This window comes from Quercus robur, chromosome 10 (assembly GCF_932294415.1).
Source record: "Quercus robur chromosome 10, dhQueRobu3.1, whole genome shotgun sequence".
Lineage (NCBI taxonomy): Eukaryota > Viridiplantae > Streptophyta > Magnoliopsida > Fagales > Fagaceae > Quercus > Quercus robur.
In genome coordinates, this window is record NC_065543.1 from 15,039,499 (window position 1) to 15,058,196 (window position 18,698).

General features: G+C 36.6%; 1 protein-coding gene across 5 annotated transcripts in view; it reads right to left on the reverse strand.

The window, feature by feature from the left end:
* The window catches only part of LOC126704432 (germin-like protein subfamily 1 member 20), a 97,436-nt gene that overhangs the window by 48,881 nt on the left and 29,857 nt on the right, over positions 1-18,698 (reverse strand). For 3 of the 5 annotated variants that reach the window (XM_050403450.1, XM_050403451.1, XM_050403452.1), the window contains exons 1-2: positions 3,851-4,019; positions 3,253-3,669 (exon numbers count right to left, since the gene is read on the reverse strand). The exons of 1 other annotated variant lie outside the window; for it this stretch is intronic. In XM_050403450.1, coding sequence (XP_050259407.1) covers positions 3,253-3,669; positions 3,851-3,977 — 544 coding nt within the window. In that variant the 5' untranslated portion in view covers positions 3,978-4,019. Of the gene's footprint in view, positions 1-2,974; positions 3,670-3,850; positions 4,020-18,698 lie in introns of those variants that run through there. One more of the 5 variants, XM_050403447.1, reaches the window with a different exon arrangement.

The window sequence follows — 18,698 nt, forward strand, 5'->3', positions numbered from 1 at the left end:
TTTTTAAATTGTGTGGAAAGGAAAAAAAGAAATTAATATATATTTTGGGGAGCAAAAATTTTGTAATAGTTGGTTCTTATATATGAGTTTATTGATTATCAAAATATAAATTATTATAACTTTGTTCAATAGTTTTTATGTGATAAAATGGAAACAAAGTTTGTATAAAATGCTCATTAACTTCTCCAAAAATGGAAAATAATGTTAGTTTTCATTTGAAATAAATCAAGATTCATTTTCATTTTCTAATAAAAATTATATATTTTCCTTTCTTTCTTTTTTTCTTTTTTTTTTTTTTGGTGTGTTTTGATGCATACTCAATATATTATAATTGTGGGTACCCAAGGCATGCTTGGCAACGTCCTAGGCATGCTTTGCAACGTCCTCGGCATGCTTGACAACGTCCTTGGCCGACCTAGGCATGGTTGCAACCTAGGCGTCCCACATCGAAGGAAAACTCCTCCACTTTCTGTCTTATAAGCTATGAAGCAAAGGGAGTAGTGTACCACCAAGCATCTCTGTGATCACAAGAGGCTTGGTGGTACACTACTCCCTTTGCTTCACAGCTTATAAGGCAGAAAGTGGGGGGGTTTTCCTTCGATGTGGGACGCCTAGGTTGCAAGCATGCCTAGGTCGGCCGAGGACATTGCAAAGCATGCCTAGGATGTTGCCAAGCATGCTTAAGCATGCCTTGGGTACCCACAATAACCTATTACATAATATCTTGCCATATATAATAGTTGAAAGTAAAATGCAATATGTTTTCTTGCCAAAAAAAAAATAATAATTAGAAAAAAAAAAAAAAAAGATATAGACTTCCTTACTGAATATATATTATATATTAGAATGTAATCACATTGTTTTGAGATGGATTTAGGACTATTACTTAAAGTCTCAACTACTATTCTCATTTTTTGCTTAACAAAAAAAGAAAAAAAAATTATTTGAAATTTTCCTGTGCATTGCTCGGGTTTGCGACTAGTATATTCATAAAATCTAAAGCATTTTGACCTCAAAAAAATAAAAATAAAAATTCTAATGCATTTTGCAGGTGACTACTTGAAAAATTAAGTCTTTTGGTTTATAATGTATAAGTGTTTTCTTTAAGGAATTGTGGATAATGCTTAATTTTATCTTGCAACATCATTATGGAATATTAAGACTTGCGTAATTTTTCTCATCAATGATACATGTGTTATCCATAATGCTTGAGAAACTAGGAGGAAAGAACCAAGCTCTAGAAGAGGTTTGACAATTGAAACGAAGCCATACATGATCTTCTGTATGTAAGAGGATTTTCCCCTACATACAAAGGAATATGTCTGGCTTCATCTCTGGTTTATCCCTCTATCAAGCCTCTGCTTCTTTTCTTTTTTTAATTTTTTTTACGAAATTTGCTGAACCAAGGCTATCAAATATATAGCAGTGGGTTATATATCAACTTGAATTTATGAAAATTTTATTGATTTTGAACTTCTTATTTAGAAATTTAATTTGCTAAATTAGAGCACGAGTACAATATCAACAGAATTTTTGCATTTTGGAAATAATTTGAAAATTCAAGATTTTTCAATTGAAAATGAAATAACCAAAATTTGCGTAAAATTTTAACTGAAATTATGCTTTTTGAAAATTTGATGTTTTTAGGTGGGTAATTAAAAAACCAAATTTAGCAGAATTTTGATAAAATTTCCACGTTTTTTAAAAGAAAATTGAAAATTTAATATTTTGGGTGGAAAATAATTATTAAAAAACCCATAATTTATCGTTATTTTGATAGATTTCAACATTGGTTAGTATCATCATGAAGGATGTATGCATGCATATGTTACATGGGGTAATGCTAGGACCATATAAAATGACACAATTTGTGTCATAGCTCATCCACGTGGCGAGTTGTGAATGGTAGAAGTATGCCCTCACATGAATCCACCATCACATATCTACCATTCACACAACTCACCAATGAACAGTTGTAAGTGGGTAGAGATAGCATAAATCATAGGTAATAGCGAAAGTTATGGCTCCTAGAAATTTGTATGTCGTAAACTTTTCTAGTTTATCGTAGTGAAATTACATGTGTTTGCATAGAGGTCTTCTTGATCTTAGAAGTGGTCAAACCATAAATCTTTGCAAAGCTTAGGACACCCACCTACTGAACATGCTTTGGTTCAGGTAGTCTTTATCTCTCACAACCTTTCCAACAATATATTGCTTGTGTGATTCAAAGATTGTTTGGCTTGGTTTCGATCAAACCCTCAATGAGGTTTGAGTTTCAGTATTGGAGAGTTTTCTCATTTGTGTGATATCTTTCTCATTTTAGGTCAAATTTAGTGGATCCTCTTATTCTTTAGAAGGTAATTGACATGTCTTCACCTTGGTGCAAAAATCTTTTTGATCAAACAGTTTAATTATTTTTTAGCCTAACCTTACATTTTTGTTAAAAACTCTCATGTTTGAGTTATTTTGACTAATTTTATCAAAGTGAGGGTGTTTGATTGGGTTTCTTGGTCTTGATTTCTTCATGTGTGTAATTATGCTTGTTGATGCAAGTACGTCATCATTTTGATCAATGAATAAGTAGAAATTATCTTACTCGCTGATTTTGTAAGTAAGCTGGGGATGTAGCACATAATCAAGAAAGGACTAAGTTGATTGGAATACAACACGTGGGCGGAAAAAGGATTTATTAAAGTAATGAAACACGTTTTTTGTTTTTTAACTTAACATGTACTTGAGCTTCAGTAAATCTTAACTAACCCTTATTTTAATTACCACCGCCCACGTTAGGCGAGTTGGAACTTCGGGGTTCATAGATCCAAATTTTAGTGGTCCCAAGGTGGGAAAGGGTGGAGTTATACTGTCGATTGTCAAAAGACAAAAACCCCTATTTTAATTAAATATGCTTTTTTTTTTTATAATTTATAAATATATAGTTGCTTTGCCACATGGATTAATCAAAAAATGAAAGAGGTGCTTAACAAATGCCAACATTTTCTATATTCCAAATCCTCCAAAAAAAGAGTTACATAAGAACCCGTTTTATTTGTTCTAGTTATGATTGTAATGAGATAAACAGAGCAATATATCTAGTGCTTCATAGCACTTACAATTACTTTTTCTAATTGAAAATTTAGAATTCTTTCTGAAGATATTTTACCACTTTCTTGTCGAGTTGGAAGGCCTTGGTCAGAACATCAGGATTAATGGGAGGATTGGATCCAAAAACAGCATTTGCTATTGTGATTGCACCTGCATTTTGGCTGCTTAAACCAGAAATGGCAATTGCATTGGTTTTTCCCACATTGACTTGAAAGTGAATGAGACCAACTGGAAAGACAAAAACATCTCCTTTGTTTAGGGTTTTGGTGAAGAGGCGATTATCTGTGTTGGATGTTACAAAACCAACAAAGAGAGTACCCTCCAAGACTACTAGGATTTCAGTGCCGCGAGGGTGAGTGTGGGGAGGATTTTGTCCATATGGTGCAAAGTCAATTCGCGCAAGGGATATGCCAAGAGTATTGAGGCCTGGAAATGTGTCCACGTTCACATTTGTGACGTTTGACCCAACCTTATTATATGTATTCCCAGGAATGTTCAATCCAGCAAAGTAGAAATCATTAGCTGTGACAAGCTTTGGATCCTTGCAGAACTTTCCATTAACGAATACTGCATAGAGGAATTTTTGTTATGGACACCTTAAAAAGAATGCTTAAAACTTCAATGCAGAAAATAATAAGGCCAGGTAGCTAATATTATTTCTTCCATATCTATATTCTAGTTAGTGTAGATTCTGCACATGACAAAAATAATGCAGAAACTTGAAAAAAGAAAAAAGAAGAGTTTGTACCAGCTGACTTGTCGGAGTAGTCCTTAAGTGCAACACAGAAGTCCTGCAGGGGAGCGGGGTCAGAGGCAGAGGCAAGAGAGAATGCCAAGGCGAAGAGGGTAACAGTAACAAGGTAAGCTTTCCTCATATTTCAGGCTTACTCGATCTTTTGTTCTATATATTTTTGCTTCGGGATACGGGTGAGGGATGAAAAATGTTGAATGAAAAGCATGTCTATTTATAGATTAGACACATTGAATAGGTCTGATTTTCCATACGTGAATGATGCATTAAGTCTTCGACTATTACCAATTTTCTTTTTGATGTCCAAATTATTCTTTAACCACTATCACGCGCCTTAAATGTTCACCAAATTAGACCAGATCAATGAGATAACGTTACGCTTATATGTTACTAATATGGCACAATCAATGATAAAGACCGATCGTATAATTAGTATGTGTACTAAACCTGTACTCTGTCCACAAAAGATAAAGCTCTCAACTTATTGAACACACCATCTCAACATATATTCAACTTGGATGTGTTTCTCAAAACAAAAACAAAAACTTTTATGTATCTGTATTTCAAGGGGTTGTTAATAACTTAATATTTTGGTGGAAAGTTTCTGCGTGACTTCGGCTGACTTCCATGAAATAGCTTGAGAATTACTATTGTAAGACCCATAATTAGATGGATTCAAAGCTTCTAGTGTATTACGTAACTGCAATAACGAAAGTCAAATTGAAGATTAAGTGGTAAAGTCTTTGCCAATGGAAAGCACCATAACCTTTCAAATGTACTTAAATTTCTTCATTCAATTATATTTTTTAATCTAATTCATGTTAGGAATTTAACCTTCATTGTTTGTTCGTTCAGACCCCTATAAATCAGATTCGTTTAACCTAATTAATTAACTAAGTAGTTACTTAGGTTGAGTTTTCAGATCTAGGTTAAACTCATGCAATCATATTACTTTGTGTGGAAAAGTAAAGAAGACAGTAATATGATGATGACCTAGGAAAATCAATGAAACCAACAATTTTAAGGCAAAAACCTAAGGAGGATTTAATGTAGCTATCCTCAAAGTAAACAAATTCACTATGATAGAATGAAAGTTTACAATAGATTTTATCCTTAAAATCAAAAGCTACCTCATGTAGTACTTACTCACACGACTACGTGCAGCTTTGACTCTATGGACTCTTCTTTCTGAATTTGCTGAATACAAACACCCACATGTGTGACTTGGGATCCCACTCAATGGTTTTAGATCACCATCAATAGTAGATCTTTATGCAACAATTTGTTTCCACCAGTTCTTGATTGTAGATCTTATTCCAGTAGATGCTTATTGAGTTAGAAGGCTATAGAAACCTCATAAATCTCACAGAAGTAACTCACAAGACTTCCAAGAACTTCTAAAACGTATTTAGGATTTTCCTTTTATACCTAGAAGTGTTGGACTGAAACCCTAAACATTTTTGCGGGCTTTAGGCCTGATTTAAAATTTGCAGAATACGACTTTCGATCGGTTGAACCTTTCTTTCGATCGGTTGAGCTTCATAGAATCTAAACTCTTCTTTCTGTAGCTTGACATTTCTTTAATCTTGACTTGAACAATCTTGAGCAATGTCTAACACCTAATCTAGACATGTTTTTGTTCTTGGCTTGCCAACATACATAAAATTGGAATCTAAACATTTATCATAAATATTTAGAACCTAACATTCATGAAACTATGAGAAACAAAAAATAGAGAAAAAAATATATATATGCACCAAGAACAATCACATGACACAAAAATTTATGTAGTTCAACAATATGTGCCTATGTCCATGGAGTTGCCGTGATTTTTAATATATCAGGGAGAAAAATACAGTTTTCAATACAACAAACTCTAATATGAGGGAACTGTTAGGACATATGTGTTTCACATGTTAGGAACATATGTCACTATTTTATGTAATTGGCTAATTTTTTGACGAAACGCACTTTACTTGTATTTGGGTAGATTTAGGATGTGTTTAATACTTCAATAAACCTCGTTTCAAGACCAAGTATTAAAGTCATGCAAATCTGTTCAAGATTCAAGCTGAGAAAGTGTCTGTCATTAAAGCTCGACAGCTAACTTGACAGCTACCATCTATCGAGCTTTAAGAGCTGTTCCAGTCCCGTGGCTCGACAACAACTCGACAAACAGCTATCTGTCGAGATTTATGAAAAATAGAGTTTCAGATTTGTTTTGACTCTAATCTATGATTATGTGTTTGGGCTTTCTTTCTCACAACCCTAGACATATAAAATGATCATTTTAAGGGCCATCAAAGGGGGAACAAGTTGCATAAGTGTTGAGTAAAGTTTGTTCAAGCAAATTGTGACCGAAAACAGAATTTGCCCTAGTTCATCTTTCCTGTGAAGAAGTTGTTGTGTTTGTACATTGTAGGGTTTTGTGACCAAGCATCTTCTCGATCTTCATCATGTGATGAACTGTAAAACTTTGCAGCCAACAACCTTCTCTAGTTGGTGATTGAAGTCGCTTACTGAGATTCGTGTAATTAGTTAGTCACGTACTAGGAGCCGTGCATTACAAATGAGAGATTGTCACTACAAAACAAGTCCAATTGGGTATTGGGGTAAGGGTTCAACTGTAAGTTGGTATAAGGTACTGGAATTCCTTTACTTGTAATCACTTATTTTGATAATAGTGGATTCTTGGGAGCGATGACCTTAAAATCACCCGGTGGGACTTTTTGCCGTGTTGGTTTTCCCCATTCATAAACAAATCGCCGTGTCAATTTAATTTCCGCTGCACTTAGTTTAATTGGTGATTTGTTTGTGCTACCAAGCGTTTTGCATGTTAATTTGATTAATTAAAAAACTTGGCTAATTAATCAATTGATTAATCACAAGGGGTCAATACGTTTTTGGCCTATCAAGTGGTATCAGAGCAGGCACACTCTGATTAGGTTTTAATCTTTACTGTGTTGATCCATTGACCCCTGTTTGTCATGGATAGAGGACAATCTTTAATTATACCTCCTTTATTTGATGGCACTAACTATGCATACTTGAAAGTACGCATGAGAGCTTTCTTGCAGTCTTTAGATGAAAAAGTGTGGCAAGCTGTTGAGATAGGCCGGACCAAACCGAAGGAAGCACCGGTCGATTGGGATGATGCCAAGATTAAGGCGGCAAACTTCAACAGCAAGGCATTGAATGCCTTATTTAGTGCGGTCACTAATGAGGAGTTCAAGAAGATATCCTCTACTTAAACTGCTAAGGAGGCATGGACCATTCTCCAGACAACCTATAAGGGAACCAAGGCTATCAAGGATTCAAAGCTTCAAAGGCTCACTACAAACTTTGAAGAAATCAAGATGGAGGAGGATGAGTCATTTGATGAGTTCTATGCCAAGCTCAAGGACATAATGAACTCAGCCTTCAATCTTGGGGAAACCATTCCTGAACCCAAGATTGTGAGAAAGGTGCTCAAATCTCTACCCGAGAGATTCCATGCCAAAATCACGATGATCGAGGAATCAAAGGATATTGACAAGATCCCTTTAACAGAGCTGGTTGGTAATCTGCAGACCTACGAGCTAAGGTTAACAAGGATTGGTAAGTCAGGTAAGAGCATGAGCATAGCATTGAAGGCCAAGAGCAGTGACACAGATGAGTCTTTAGACGATGAAGATTCTAAGATGAAGTCCTACATCACCAAGAAATTCAAAAAGTTCATAAAGAATGCCAATGGGAAGGGCTTTGACAAGGATCGTAGGCAATCCAATTCTTCTCAGTTCGAGAGCCAAGATAAAGGGAAGAAGCATACTAAGGAAGGCAATCAGTACACTGTTCCCTCAAGACCAAAGTGCTTCGGGTGTTAAGGCTTTGGACATATGAAACAGGAGTGTCCTACATATCTGAAAAGTATTGGGAAGAGCAAGGCATTTGCTTCTACTTTGAGTGACACTAAGCCTGAGAATGATTCCAACAATGAGGATGACAGAATCCTGAATACCTTCACTGCCACTGTTAATCCTACTGAGGGGATTGTTAAAGATGTGGATGAAGAAGAGAAATTGGTGGAGTCTAAGTTTGAGAAGATGGATGAACAAGATGACATCCACATAGCCCATGCAAAGTTGTACAAGGTCTCAGAGAAGTATGAGAAGATGTATAGGGTTGGCCTCCAAGAAGTTGAGTGATGTGGAGCATGAGTGAGAAGAGCTTTCCACAAAGTTTGATGAAGCCTATCAGACTATTGGAGCACTGAGATTTGAGAATAATTTCTTAGTTGAGAAGATTAAGAAGCTTGAAGCGGAGTTGTTCCAAGTCAGAGCTCAATTGGAGAGGACTTTAAGTGCAAAGCTTGATGAGATGCTCAGTCTTCAGAAATTTGCTTCTGATCGAACCGATTTAGGGTATGATTTCTCTTCTCCTAGTATTACTTCTACTAGTTCTACTTTTTTTATTCCTCCTGCTAATAATGTTGAAATTGAGAACACTAATGTCAAAACTGATTTAGCTAGTGAGAACATAGATAAAGATAAACCTATCTTAAGAGCACCCCCTAAGCAAGATAAGAAAGAAGTTAAAAACTCTAAGGCTAAGAAGGCTAACTCTCAAAAGCCTAAACAAAAAAAGCAGCATCTCTGTCATCATTGTGGAGTTGCCGGTCATATTCGACCAAATTGCTATAAGTGGTTAGCTACTCAACAGAGCAACTACATGATCGCATCGGGAAACTAGAATCAGTTTCCATTCTCTTTTGGTCCTCTTGGAGATCTTCTCAAAACCCTCATGTTCCTTTTGAAGTTGAACGGTTTTAATTCTTCCCCCTCACCACCAGTTCAAGGGTTCACTCAAAGGAAGGGTTCTTCTAAGGTGTGGAAGGAAAAGGGCTCCAAGTGATTCTACCACTTTCTTCTCTCTCATTTTGTTTTTGTTTTTGCATTACTTGTGTGTTTTGCTTTTATTTTGAGTCAGTCTAGTTTTATGCTTTGCTTTGCTCAACATGTTTTTGTTTGTTTCTTTTAGTTTTATTTATTTTGTTTTTCAAATAAAAATAAAAATAAAAAGTTGAAAAATCAGAAAAATACAAAAACAATATGTGTTTGTGTACATTGGTACTTATGTGCCTTGGATGGCCATTGAAACAAAGTTTTCTAAACTTTGTATCTTTTGTAGCTTATATGAGCATCTTTATGCACAACTAAGCAAGTGAGCTTTGTGGCTCGTGTTTGTGATGAGTAAGATTAAGTAATCTCTTATACTTAACACTCGTATCACTCTTTTTGACGGGAAGGATTAAGAAATCCTAAGAGAAAGGCATAAATAACCATCTCACCACTGTTGCCCGCCAATCATGAATAACATTTGTGTGTTTCAGCATAGCAAAATTGGAATGTCAAATGTTTAACATAATTGGGTATTTCTTTTCTATCTCTTATATGCCCATGCATGATTTGCTTAATATATATATATATATATATATATATGCAAAGAAAAATAAAAAGCAACAAGAATAAAATGCTTTAAATATGATTGTAAGAGTGTATTCTAGGAGATATGAGAGTTATAGGATGTACCTCGAAGGTGATAGTCCCCATCAAATAGTTATGATTGTGTGTGAGTTAAAGTGATTTTCTCATATCTCAAATCGTCATAACATGTAGACACCTTTGCAATCTTGCGATGTTTTTCACACACAACATGCATTATGCTTTGCTACTCTTGATACATGTGCAGGTACAATGTGATTTGGACATCACAAGGTTTACATGTGTTAATATATGCTCACTAAACTGTCTTAACTTGTTTTTGGAATATAAAATTGGTTAGACTTGTTGTGTGTGTGTGTGTTTTGGAATCAAAATGTTTGAAATTTTTCTTGTTAAGAGATGTTTTTGAGAGTTTAAAATATTGATTGGATCCTTGGTTGAGTTGCATGCTTGATTGCATTCATATTTGTGTTTTTCCCTTCTTGAAAAACTGTTTTTAAGCAATTTCGACACCTCCTCGACACCTCTCGACACCTGGCTTATCTATCGAGCATTTTAGTTGTTTTTTATCGCAATCTTGACACCTCTCAACAGCTAGGTGGATCGATCGACAAACTTTCTGAGTCCTCGATAGCTCCTCGACAGCTAGGTGGATTGATCAAGCTTCTTTATAAACTTTTCTGTTGAATTGTTCCTCGACAGAACCTCGATGGATGGCTCGATAGCTAGACACACGTTTAAACCTTGACACCTCCTCAACACATCCTGATCAATCGAGCTTTATGAGGTTCCTATTTAAGCGCTGTTCGCGATTTCTTTCTCATTTTTCTTGATTCTCTCTCGACAAACTCGTCTCCTCACCTTCCAATCACTCACTTCTCTCTCAAAACCTTCAAACCCACATGATTTTCGGCCTTTCCTTGCTTCAAATCACTTGGTATGATCTCTTTTTCTCTCATTATTCATGCATTTAGACCTAGGTTTTGGGGTTTTTGAAAAAATTTTGGGTTTTTCAAAATTGTTGAGCTTTTGTTGAAATTTTGGGATGGGTCTTTGTTTAAATGATCTTTAAACCTCATGCATTGCATCACATGAGCATTATAACAGTATTATCCTGCATTTAAATGTGTGCAACTAATTGTGTGCTGGTAGGATTGGATTGGGCTAAGCCCATAATGCTTTTTATATTGCATGTCACATGTTCATGCATTCCCATGCATACGTTCTTTCTCTTCAATATATCTTGATATATTTAAATTGTTTTTGAGACTTTTCTGATTGTCTCTCTCTCTCTCTCCCTCTCTCTTCTGTTTGCGTTAATCTATGTCTATGGCACCCAAATGCAAGTCTACTTCATCCCGAAACCCTCTTCGTTTCGGGGCATCCACTTCGTCTGATCCTACTCCTTCATCTATTCGGTTCTATGATGAGGATGCCCAAAAGGCCTTCTTGAAGAACCTTTCTTGACGAGGCATTCATTCTGAATGCCAAGTCATCCTAGCGGACTTCGCCGACACTAACCTACCCACTGTCATTCATAGTCGGGGTTGGGAGTCACTGTGTGATGTCCCAGTCACATGTCCATCTATGCTGATCCAGGAGTTTTACTCCAACATGCATGGATTTGATTTTTCAGTACCTCATTTCATCACTCATGTTCAAGGTACGCGTATTGCTGTCACACCATAGATTGTTGCGGATGTGCTCCGTGTCCTTAGGGTAGAGTTTCCTAACTACCCTAGTTGTGATCGTCTTAGGACAGTGTCTAAAGATGAGATCATTTTTGCTTTTTGTGAGCGCCCTTCTGAGTGGGATGAGCGTCAGTTCACTTACTGTTTGGGCTTTGCAAAAGGCCTTCGGTTTTTTAACATGGTCATGACTTTTGTTCTTCACCCTCTATCTCACTATAACTCTATCACAGAGCCTCGTGCTTAATTTTTGTTGTCCTTTCTTGAGCATCTTACTATAGATTTTTCTTCTCACTTTATTCTTTCTATCATAGATGTTTATAGGGATACGGCATCCCATGATAAGCTCATCTTTCCTTTCGTTATTACGAGGATCTTACACCATTTTTCTGTTCCCTTTCCAACATCCGACCACTTTACTTACATGTGTGCCATAGACCCCGCTACCATTAAATGGAGCGAGGCGCAGTTTAGGTCGAGGCAGTCTGGGTCAGCAGCTCCTCCCACCCGTTCAGTTCCATCCCGATCTGTTCCATCCACATCCGCTCCCTCCTCTTCTACGAGCGATGTGATTCTCGGAGACATCATGACGCAGCTTCAATGCATGGATGCTCTCCTTGATACACTCTCTACTGAGTTGTATCAGATGAACATTCGTGTCGGCCGTATTGCACGACGGCAAGCAGCCATGGGTGGCTTCGTTTCTAAGACTTCTCTTCCACCAACTCTAGAGGCTTCTGAGGATGATGATGATGCTACTGCTTCTGAGGATGATGATGATGGAGATGCTAGCTCTTCCAGTATAAATGAAATATCTACTTGACGCTCTTACCCTTTGTCACTCGTGACAAAAAGATGAGTAGTTTTGGATATGAGAGTAGTCATACATAGGGGGAGAGTTAGTATAGGACCATTTTGTTAGGGGAAGTGTTAATATTTGAGGGATGTGTGAGGATTATTTGTATCTTTTTCTTTTCTCCTTTTTAGATACATTTATATCTTGTACATGGGTCTTGTGACCATTATTGACATACATTGTACTTATTTTCTTTATATGTTGATGTATGTTTCTTTCACCTACCCTTACATATGTTGTTTCTTTTCTCTCTTTATGCACATGCTTCTTATTACTTGTATGCAATCTATTATTTCTGTTTCACACAAAGATGCCTTGATGAGTTTTGTTTAAAGTGTTTCAGAAATACAGGTTGTCAAAGTCTACTTGCCATAAACTCTCTTCTTGCAAAGTTTTTCAAGAGTTTGTGTTAGGATAGATTTTATTGTATTCAACAAGTGAGTATGAGTTGAGTGATTTATGACGTCGCTCATATGTTTTTTTGTTTGTTCTGGTTTTGTCACGGATTGCCAAAGAGGGAGATTGTTAGGACATATGTGTTTCGTATGTTAGGAACACATGTCACTATTTTATGTAATTGACTAATCCTTTGACAAAACGCATTTTACTTGTATTTTGGAAGATCTAGGATGTGTTTAATACTTCAAGAAACCTTATTTCAAGACCAAGTGTTAAAGTCATGCAAGTCTGTCCAAGATTCAATCTGAAAAAGTGCCTATCATTAAAGCTCGACAACTAACTCGACAGTTACCATCTATCGAGCTTTAAGAGCTGTTCCAGTCCCGTGGCTCGATAGCAGCTTGACAGATGGCTATCTGTCGAGTTTTATGAAAAACAGAGTTTCAGATCTGTTTTGACCCTAATCTGTGATTATGTGTTTGGGTTTTTTTTTCTCACACCCTTAAACATATAAAATGATTATTTTAAGGGCTGTCAAAGGGGGAACAAGTTGCACAAGTATTGAACAAAGTTTGTTCAAGCAAATTGTGACCGAAGACAGAATTTGCCCTAGTTCATCTTTCCTGTGAAGAAGTTACTGTGTTTGTACACCATAGGGTTTTGTGACCAAGCATCTTCTCGATCTTCATCATGTGATGAACTGAAGAACTTTGCAGCTAACAACCTTCTCTAGTTGGTGATTAAAGTCATGTACTGGAATCTGTGCAATTGGTTAATCACGTACTAGGAGCCGTGCATTACAAAGGAGAGGTTGTCACTATAGAACAAGTCCAATTGGGTATTAGGGTAAAGGTTCAACTGTAGGTTGGTATAAGGTACTGGAATTCTTTTACTTGTAACCTCTTGTTTTGAAAATAGTGGATTCTCAAGAAAGGTGACCTTAAAATCACCTAGTGGGGTTTTTTGTCGTGTTGGTTTTCTCCATTCGTAAACAAATCACCGTGTCAATTTAATTTCCGCTGCACTTAGTTTAATTAGTGATTTGTTTTTGCTACCACGCGTTTTGTATGTTAATTTGATTAATTAATAAACTTAGCTAATTAATCAATTGATTAATCACAAGGGGTTAATATGTTTTTGGCCTATCAACAACAAATAAATACCCTAAGCAATGGGACCAAAATGGGCTTAGACCTATTAGCCCAAGCCTCTACTCCATTGACTATGCCTCATAAAAAAATCTCATATATAACCATCACACATCCAAGTTGTGTTGGGTCACAATTCAGATCAAACACATAGTTTAAGTTCCACAAAACAAAATAGGCCCTTCGAGTCAAAGCGTCGACTGACACTTTAACCATATGTGGGAGTGTCAATTGGTAGTCTTAGGGCCTAAATTAAAGTGACAATCCACTTATGCTTAGAAACTCCTATTTTTTGAATTTTAGCTCCACTTTTCGAATCAAGCTCCCAAGAGGTAACACACAAGTTCAAAAACTTCAAAATAGAAGGATGTGAGAGAAATTTGAAAATCCACATTCCTCTTAAAAATCAAGAGGAACCCATTAGAAAAAGGATGTAGTCTTAAGTATTTAGAAATATATATATATATATATATATATATATAGTATACACATATATAGCATGTGAATATTTATATACTTGCCATTATGCTTTTATTCCACTATCTTTTTTAATTGTTGCAACGGTTCTCTATATTTCAATTTTTCTAATTGGATACTCCATCGAGGTCTCCTTAATAAGGTTTGTTTGATCCCTGAAAATTGCATTTGAAAAGTACACTAAAATGTCTTTAAAAATCAACATTCTACTTTATTTTTCTTTTGGTCCAATATTAAGGAAGTATATTTTCTCAAAAGCTATGCCCTAATCCACAACTCATGCTTATTCTTATTCGGCAGAGATGAATTTTGGGACCTGTACAAGAACTATTTTCACCAATGACTACTCGAAGGTGATCTGCCTATTTGTCTCTATGGTCCATTACCAAGTGGCAATGAATTTAAGGGGATAAAGAGTTCTTGAGGGATGATTATGTACAAATTGAGTCAAATGTGAGGCTTGTATCCTTCTAATTTTTGACCGAACAACCACACACCCCCCCCCCCCCCCCCCCCCGGGACAAGTAGCAGAAATATAGAGCACCATGTAGCTTATCTATATAAAAATTAGTTAGTAAAATGAATTATTCACTTGTTTCTTCTCTCTTTTCCTATTCTTGTCACCCACCCTCCACTCCAGTAGTTATCCATGTCCGCTTGTTTATCTGTGCTTGACAATAGTACGGTCAACGCCTTACTTTATGTTAAATGTGTTATGTTACAATGAGTTTAAGTTATTGTGTGAGAATATATTTTAATAGATAAAAACAAGAACCTGCCATTGGTTGTACAAGTTGGGCTATTCAACTAGCCAACGCCCCACCAACTACCAGTTTGGTGTGGTGCATTGACGATGGTGTGTAACGATTGATAGTAAGAGGGGGGGAGAAGTGACCATCATTGATGAAGATTGTGGCCATGGCCAGATCTAGAGAGAAGAGGGAAAAACCTATACTCTACACCTTAAAAAAAAAGAAGAAGAAGAAGAAAGAAATCCACTACCTGACTGCTCTGTGTGTGAATGCTGGAGACAACAGTAGAAAGTTGGCACGAGACACCTTTGCTCAACTTTTATGCCCGATAGTCTTTTTGGGTGAAGATCGTGGCCTTCCAAGGCCAAATTTGGTTTTTCTAGTGAAGATTGCAGTCTTTCAAGGCCGAATGGTGATATGTCATAGCATGCATTAACAACCATATCCAAAGACTTCTTATACTCTTGCTAAGTAAATTAAAGATTTTAGATGAGTAAAATGCCCTCATTTCTTCAATTAAAGAAGCACTCTCACTTTCAAAACTGGTAGGCGTGGGCTCATGTCATAATAGGTTCTAACTTATTGTAGCGCTTGTCATCCAGTAACCTTTCAAAGCCCTAAAAATCTCAAACACATTATAGGTTGACTCTACATAATCTCTCAAGCAACTAGTGAAGCATTCACTCAATTGTGGTAGCAATATTTGCATAAAGACTATGCCTAATGCATATTTCTTTTCTACTTTTTCTTATATTCATCTACATAAACTTTTTACTAGTTCTAGAATTTCTTAAATTGATTAGCTTTTTACAAAGCTCTAAAATTTCTTAAATTGATTAAAATGGAGAAGATTAATATATGAAGTTTGAGAATTATTGTCAAGATAATAGCAAGAATCTTTTGAATTAGTAAAACAATTTTGATAGCATTGCTCAGAAAACCAAGACTACGAATACATATGAAATTACTAGCGTAAATTTTTTTTTCTTAGGAACATCTTTAGGACAATAAGTGATAAATGATTGTTGAGTTGTCTTCTTTTTTCTTTTTTTTGTAAGTAGTTGTTTTGGGTGATAATGCTGGTATTACTAATCAAATTCTCTTAAACTATTTTACTTTTTGATCACTAATTTTTGTTTACTTTCACATAGGTCACACTTTTTAGCAAGTGTGACTTTATAATTCATCTACTTGGATGCTTTCCTTCGTAATTCTACAATTAGAGATGCATTATTCTTTAAGTCTAATTTATACTTTATTACATTGATTGTTGACAAATGATAATTTATAATTCAAAATCTTTCTCTCTTCTTTCTTACTAGGACGCGCGTTTAATGACTATGATCATATTGTATACACCACAATATGAATTGGATTTGAGGGGTTTTAATATATATATATATATATATATATGTTGGAACATTTTAATATTAAATAATTAAAATGAGTAAATGTTATAACATAAATGTAAAGATGTGAGAGTAAATATGGAAGATGAAGAGTTGTGAAAATGTTTAATCCCACATTGAAAAGGAGAGAGACTATTTTATTCTTTTTAATTGTGGTGATTAATGGGCTAACATGAATTGTCTCAAATATTGGGCTAGATACGTGCGCAAGGGGGAGGTGGAGAGTGGAGGTATCAAAAATGGAAATGAATCAGCCCCTTGGATCCTCCTACTTGACAGCCCATTCAGAGTAATTACTATATCCGTTGGTGAGTAAATGGCCCGAATTAATACTCCAGCCCATCAGATTAATATTCAACAATTAACTTGAATCTCCTTAAAGAGAGCGAGTGTCATGCCTCAGTCCAAATAGTGTTGTGTATTTCCTTTCTTTACATCAATAATTTTCAAAAGTATTATTCAGTTTCTCTTTGTATATTATTTCCATTATTATTGTGTTTGCACCAACAATATATATATATATATATTGTTGCACCACAAACAAGTCTGCTCTTCAAAATTTTCTTTTGTTTTCTTGACTAATTTTCTTGGCTTCATCTTGCTAGGTTCTTTTTTCATGATTATTGGTTTATATGTTGTAATTTGTGCTAAAGCTAAATACCTAGAATAGATCAAATAAGATATAGTTTCAGAGCTACCACATAAATTTTTTAGAGAATAAAAGTTTTAAATGTATATAATTATCAAAAGCTCAACATAATGAAGTGATTCCATGATATATAAAAAAACAAATTTGGACATGTATAAACAATTCTATAATTAATATGTTTGCTTTCCCATGCCCCTTTTATGCTATTTATTGGTTGACTAAGCTTTACTACACATTTAGTTTCCTTAGTTTTTCACATTTTTTAAATTGTGTGGAAAGGAAAAAAAGAAATCAATATATGTTTTGGGGAGAATATTTTTTGTAATAGTTGGTTCTTGTGGGGCCAGAGAATTCGTAGCCCAGGCCCACCCTATATTAGAGCCCAAGGCCTAAGCCGAGGAGAGCTATCGCCGAGGACGCATAATGAAAGCCCAAAAAAGGCCCAAAGATATGGCCGAGGACGATCTTATGCTCAGCACCTCATAAAACGCCTGAAGAAAAGGACCAACTCAGTACAGGGGCAGGGCAAGGGATAAAGCTGCCAACATCGTAGTACAGGATCCTGCGTCTGACAGACCCATGCCCCAGACCATGCTATTTAACTTTTCCAACCACCCCCCAACCACTCTAGGTATGGATTGACAGGATAGGTCTGCACCCTAGAAAGTGAAACTTACACGTGTACACTAAAAGGGAAGTGAACAATAGTATACAAGGGGGAGAAGGAGGAAAAGAAGGGAGGGCCCAGGAAGGTGGAGAAAAATCCTAGGAAAGGGAAAAGGGGAAGGATACTATGCTCCTCGGACGTAATCCGAGGACCTAAATCCTATAACCCATGCCAATGGAATGCTTAACCAGTCAAACCAAGTCCACCCATGTAAAAGCCTCCACAAAATCACGACCAAACCACTCGCCTGTGACCAAGGTCCTGCCTTTCAAGCCCACTCTCTACAAATCATATTGTTAGAGCTCTTTACTTATGAGCCCAACGTCTTTCTTGGGCTGTTTAGTAATCGTGCCCCTACAATTGGTGCCGTCTGTGGGGAGGCTTGCACGTTGGCACAGGTGGCGGTGGAGTCAAGCCTCTGTCAAGCAAGGGCCGGCGAAAGCTCCTTCATCTCCAGCAGCACGCTGTCGTTGTTCCGACATAAATTTCCGCTAGGGGCTACGCCTCGCAGTATCAATGGCACGGGCAGCTTTAGGGACCTCCAACGTCAAGCTGGCGCCCCCCACCCTGGCCGAGGGGCTAATCTCCGAAAACAAGGAAAAATACAAGTTTTGGACAGAACCAAGGTCTTGTATGGTCCTCGGACTCAAGCCTATGGGGAAACCAACTACTCAATAGAAAAGATATAAGTTTTGGACAGAACTAAGGCCTTGTATGGTCCTCGGACTCAAGCCTATGGGGAAACCAACTACTTAATAGGAAAAATACAAGTTTTGGACAGAATCAAGGTCTTGTATGGTCTTCGGACTCAAGCCTTTGGGGAAACCAACTACTTAACAGGAAAAACACAAGTTTTGGACAGAACCAAGGCCTTGTATGGTCCTCGGACTCAAGCCTATGGGGAAACCAACTACTTAACAGAAAAGATATAAGTTTTGAATAGAACCAAGGCCTTGTATGGTCCTCGGACTCAAGCCTATGGGGAAACCAACTACTTAACAGAAAAGATACAAGTTTTGGATAGAACCAAGGCCTTGTATGGTCCTCGGACTCAAGCCAATGGGGAAACCAACTACTTAACAGAAAAGATACAAGTTTTGGACAGAACCAACTACTTAACAGAAAAGATATAAGTTTTGAATAGAACCAAGGCCTTGTATGGTCCTCGAACTCAAGCCTATGGGGAAACCAACTACTTAACAGAAAAGATACAAGTTTTGGATAGAACCAAGGCCTTGTATGGTCCTCGGACTCAAGCCAATGGGGAAACCAACTACTTAACAGAAAAGATACAAGTTTTGGACAGAACCAACTACTTAA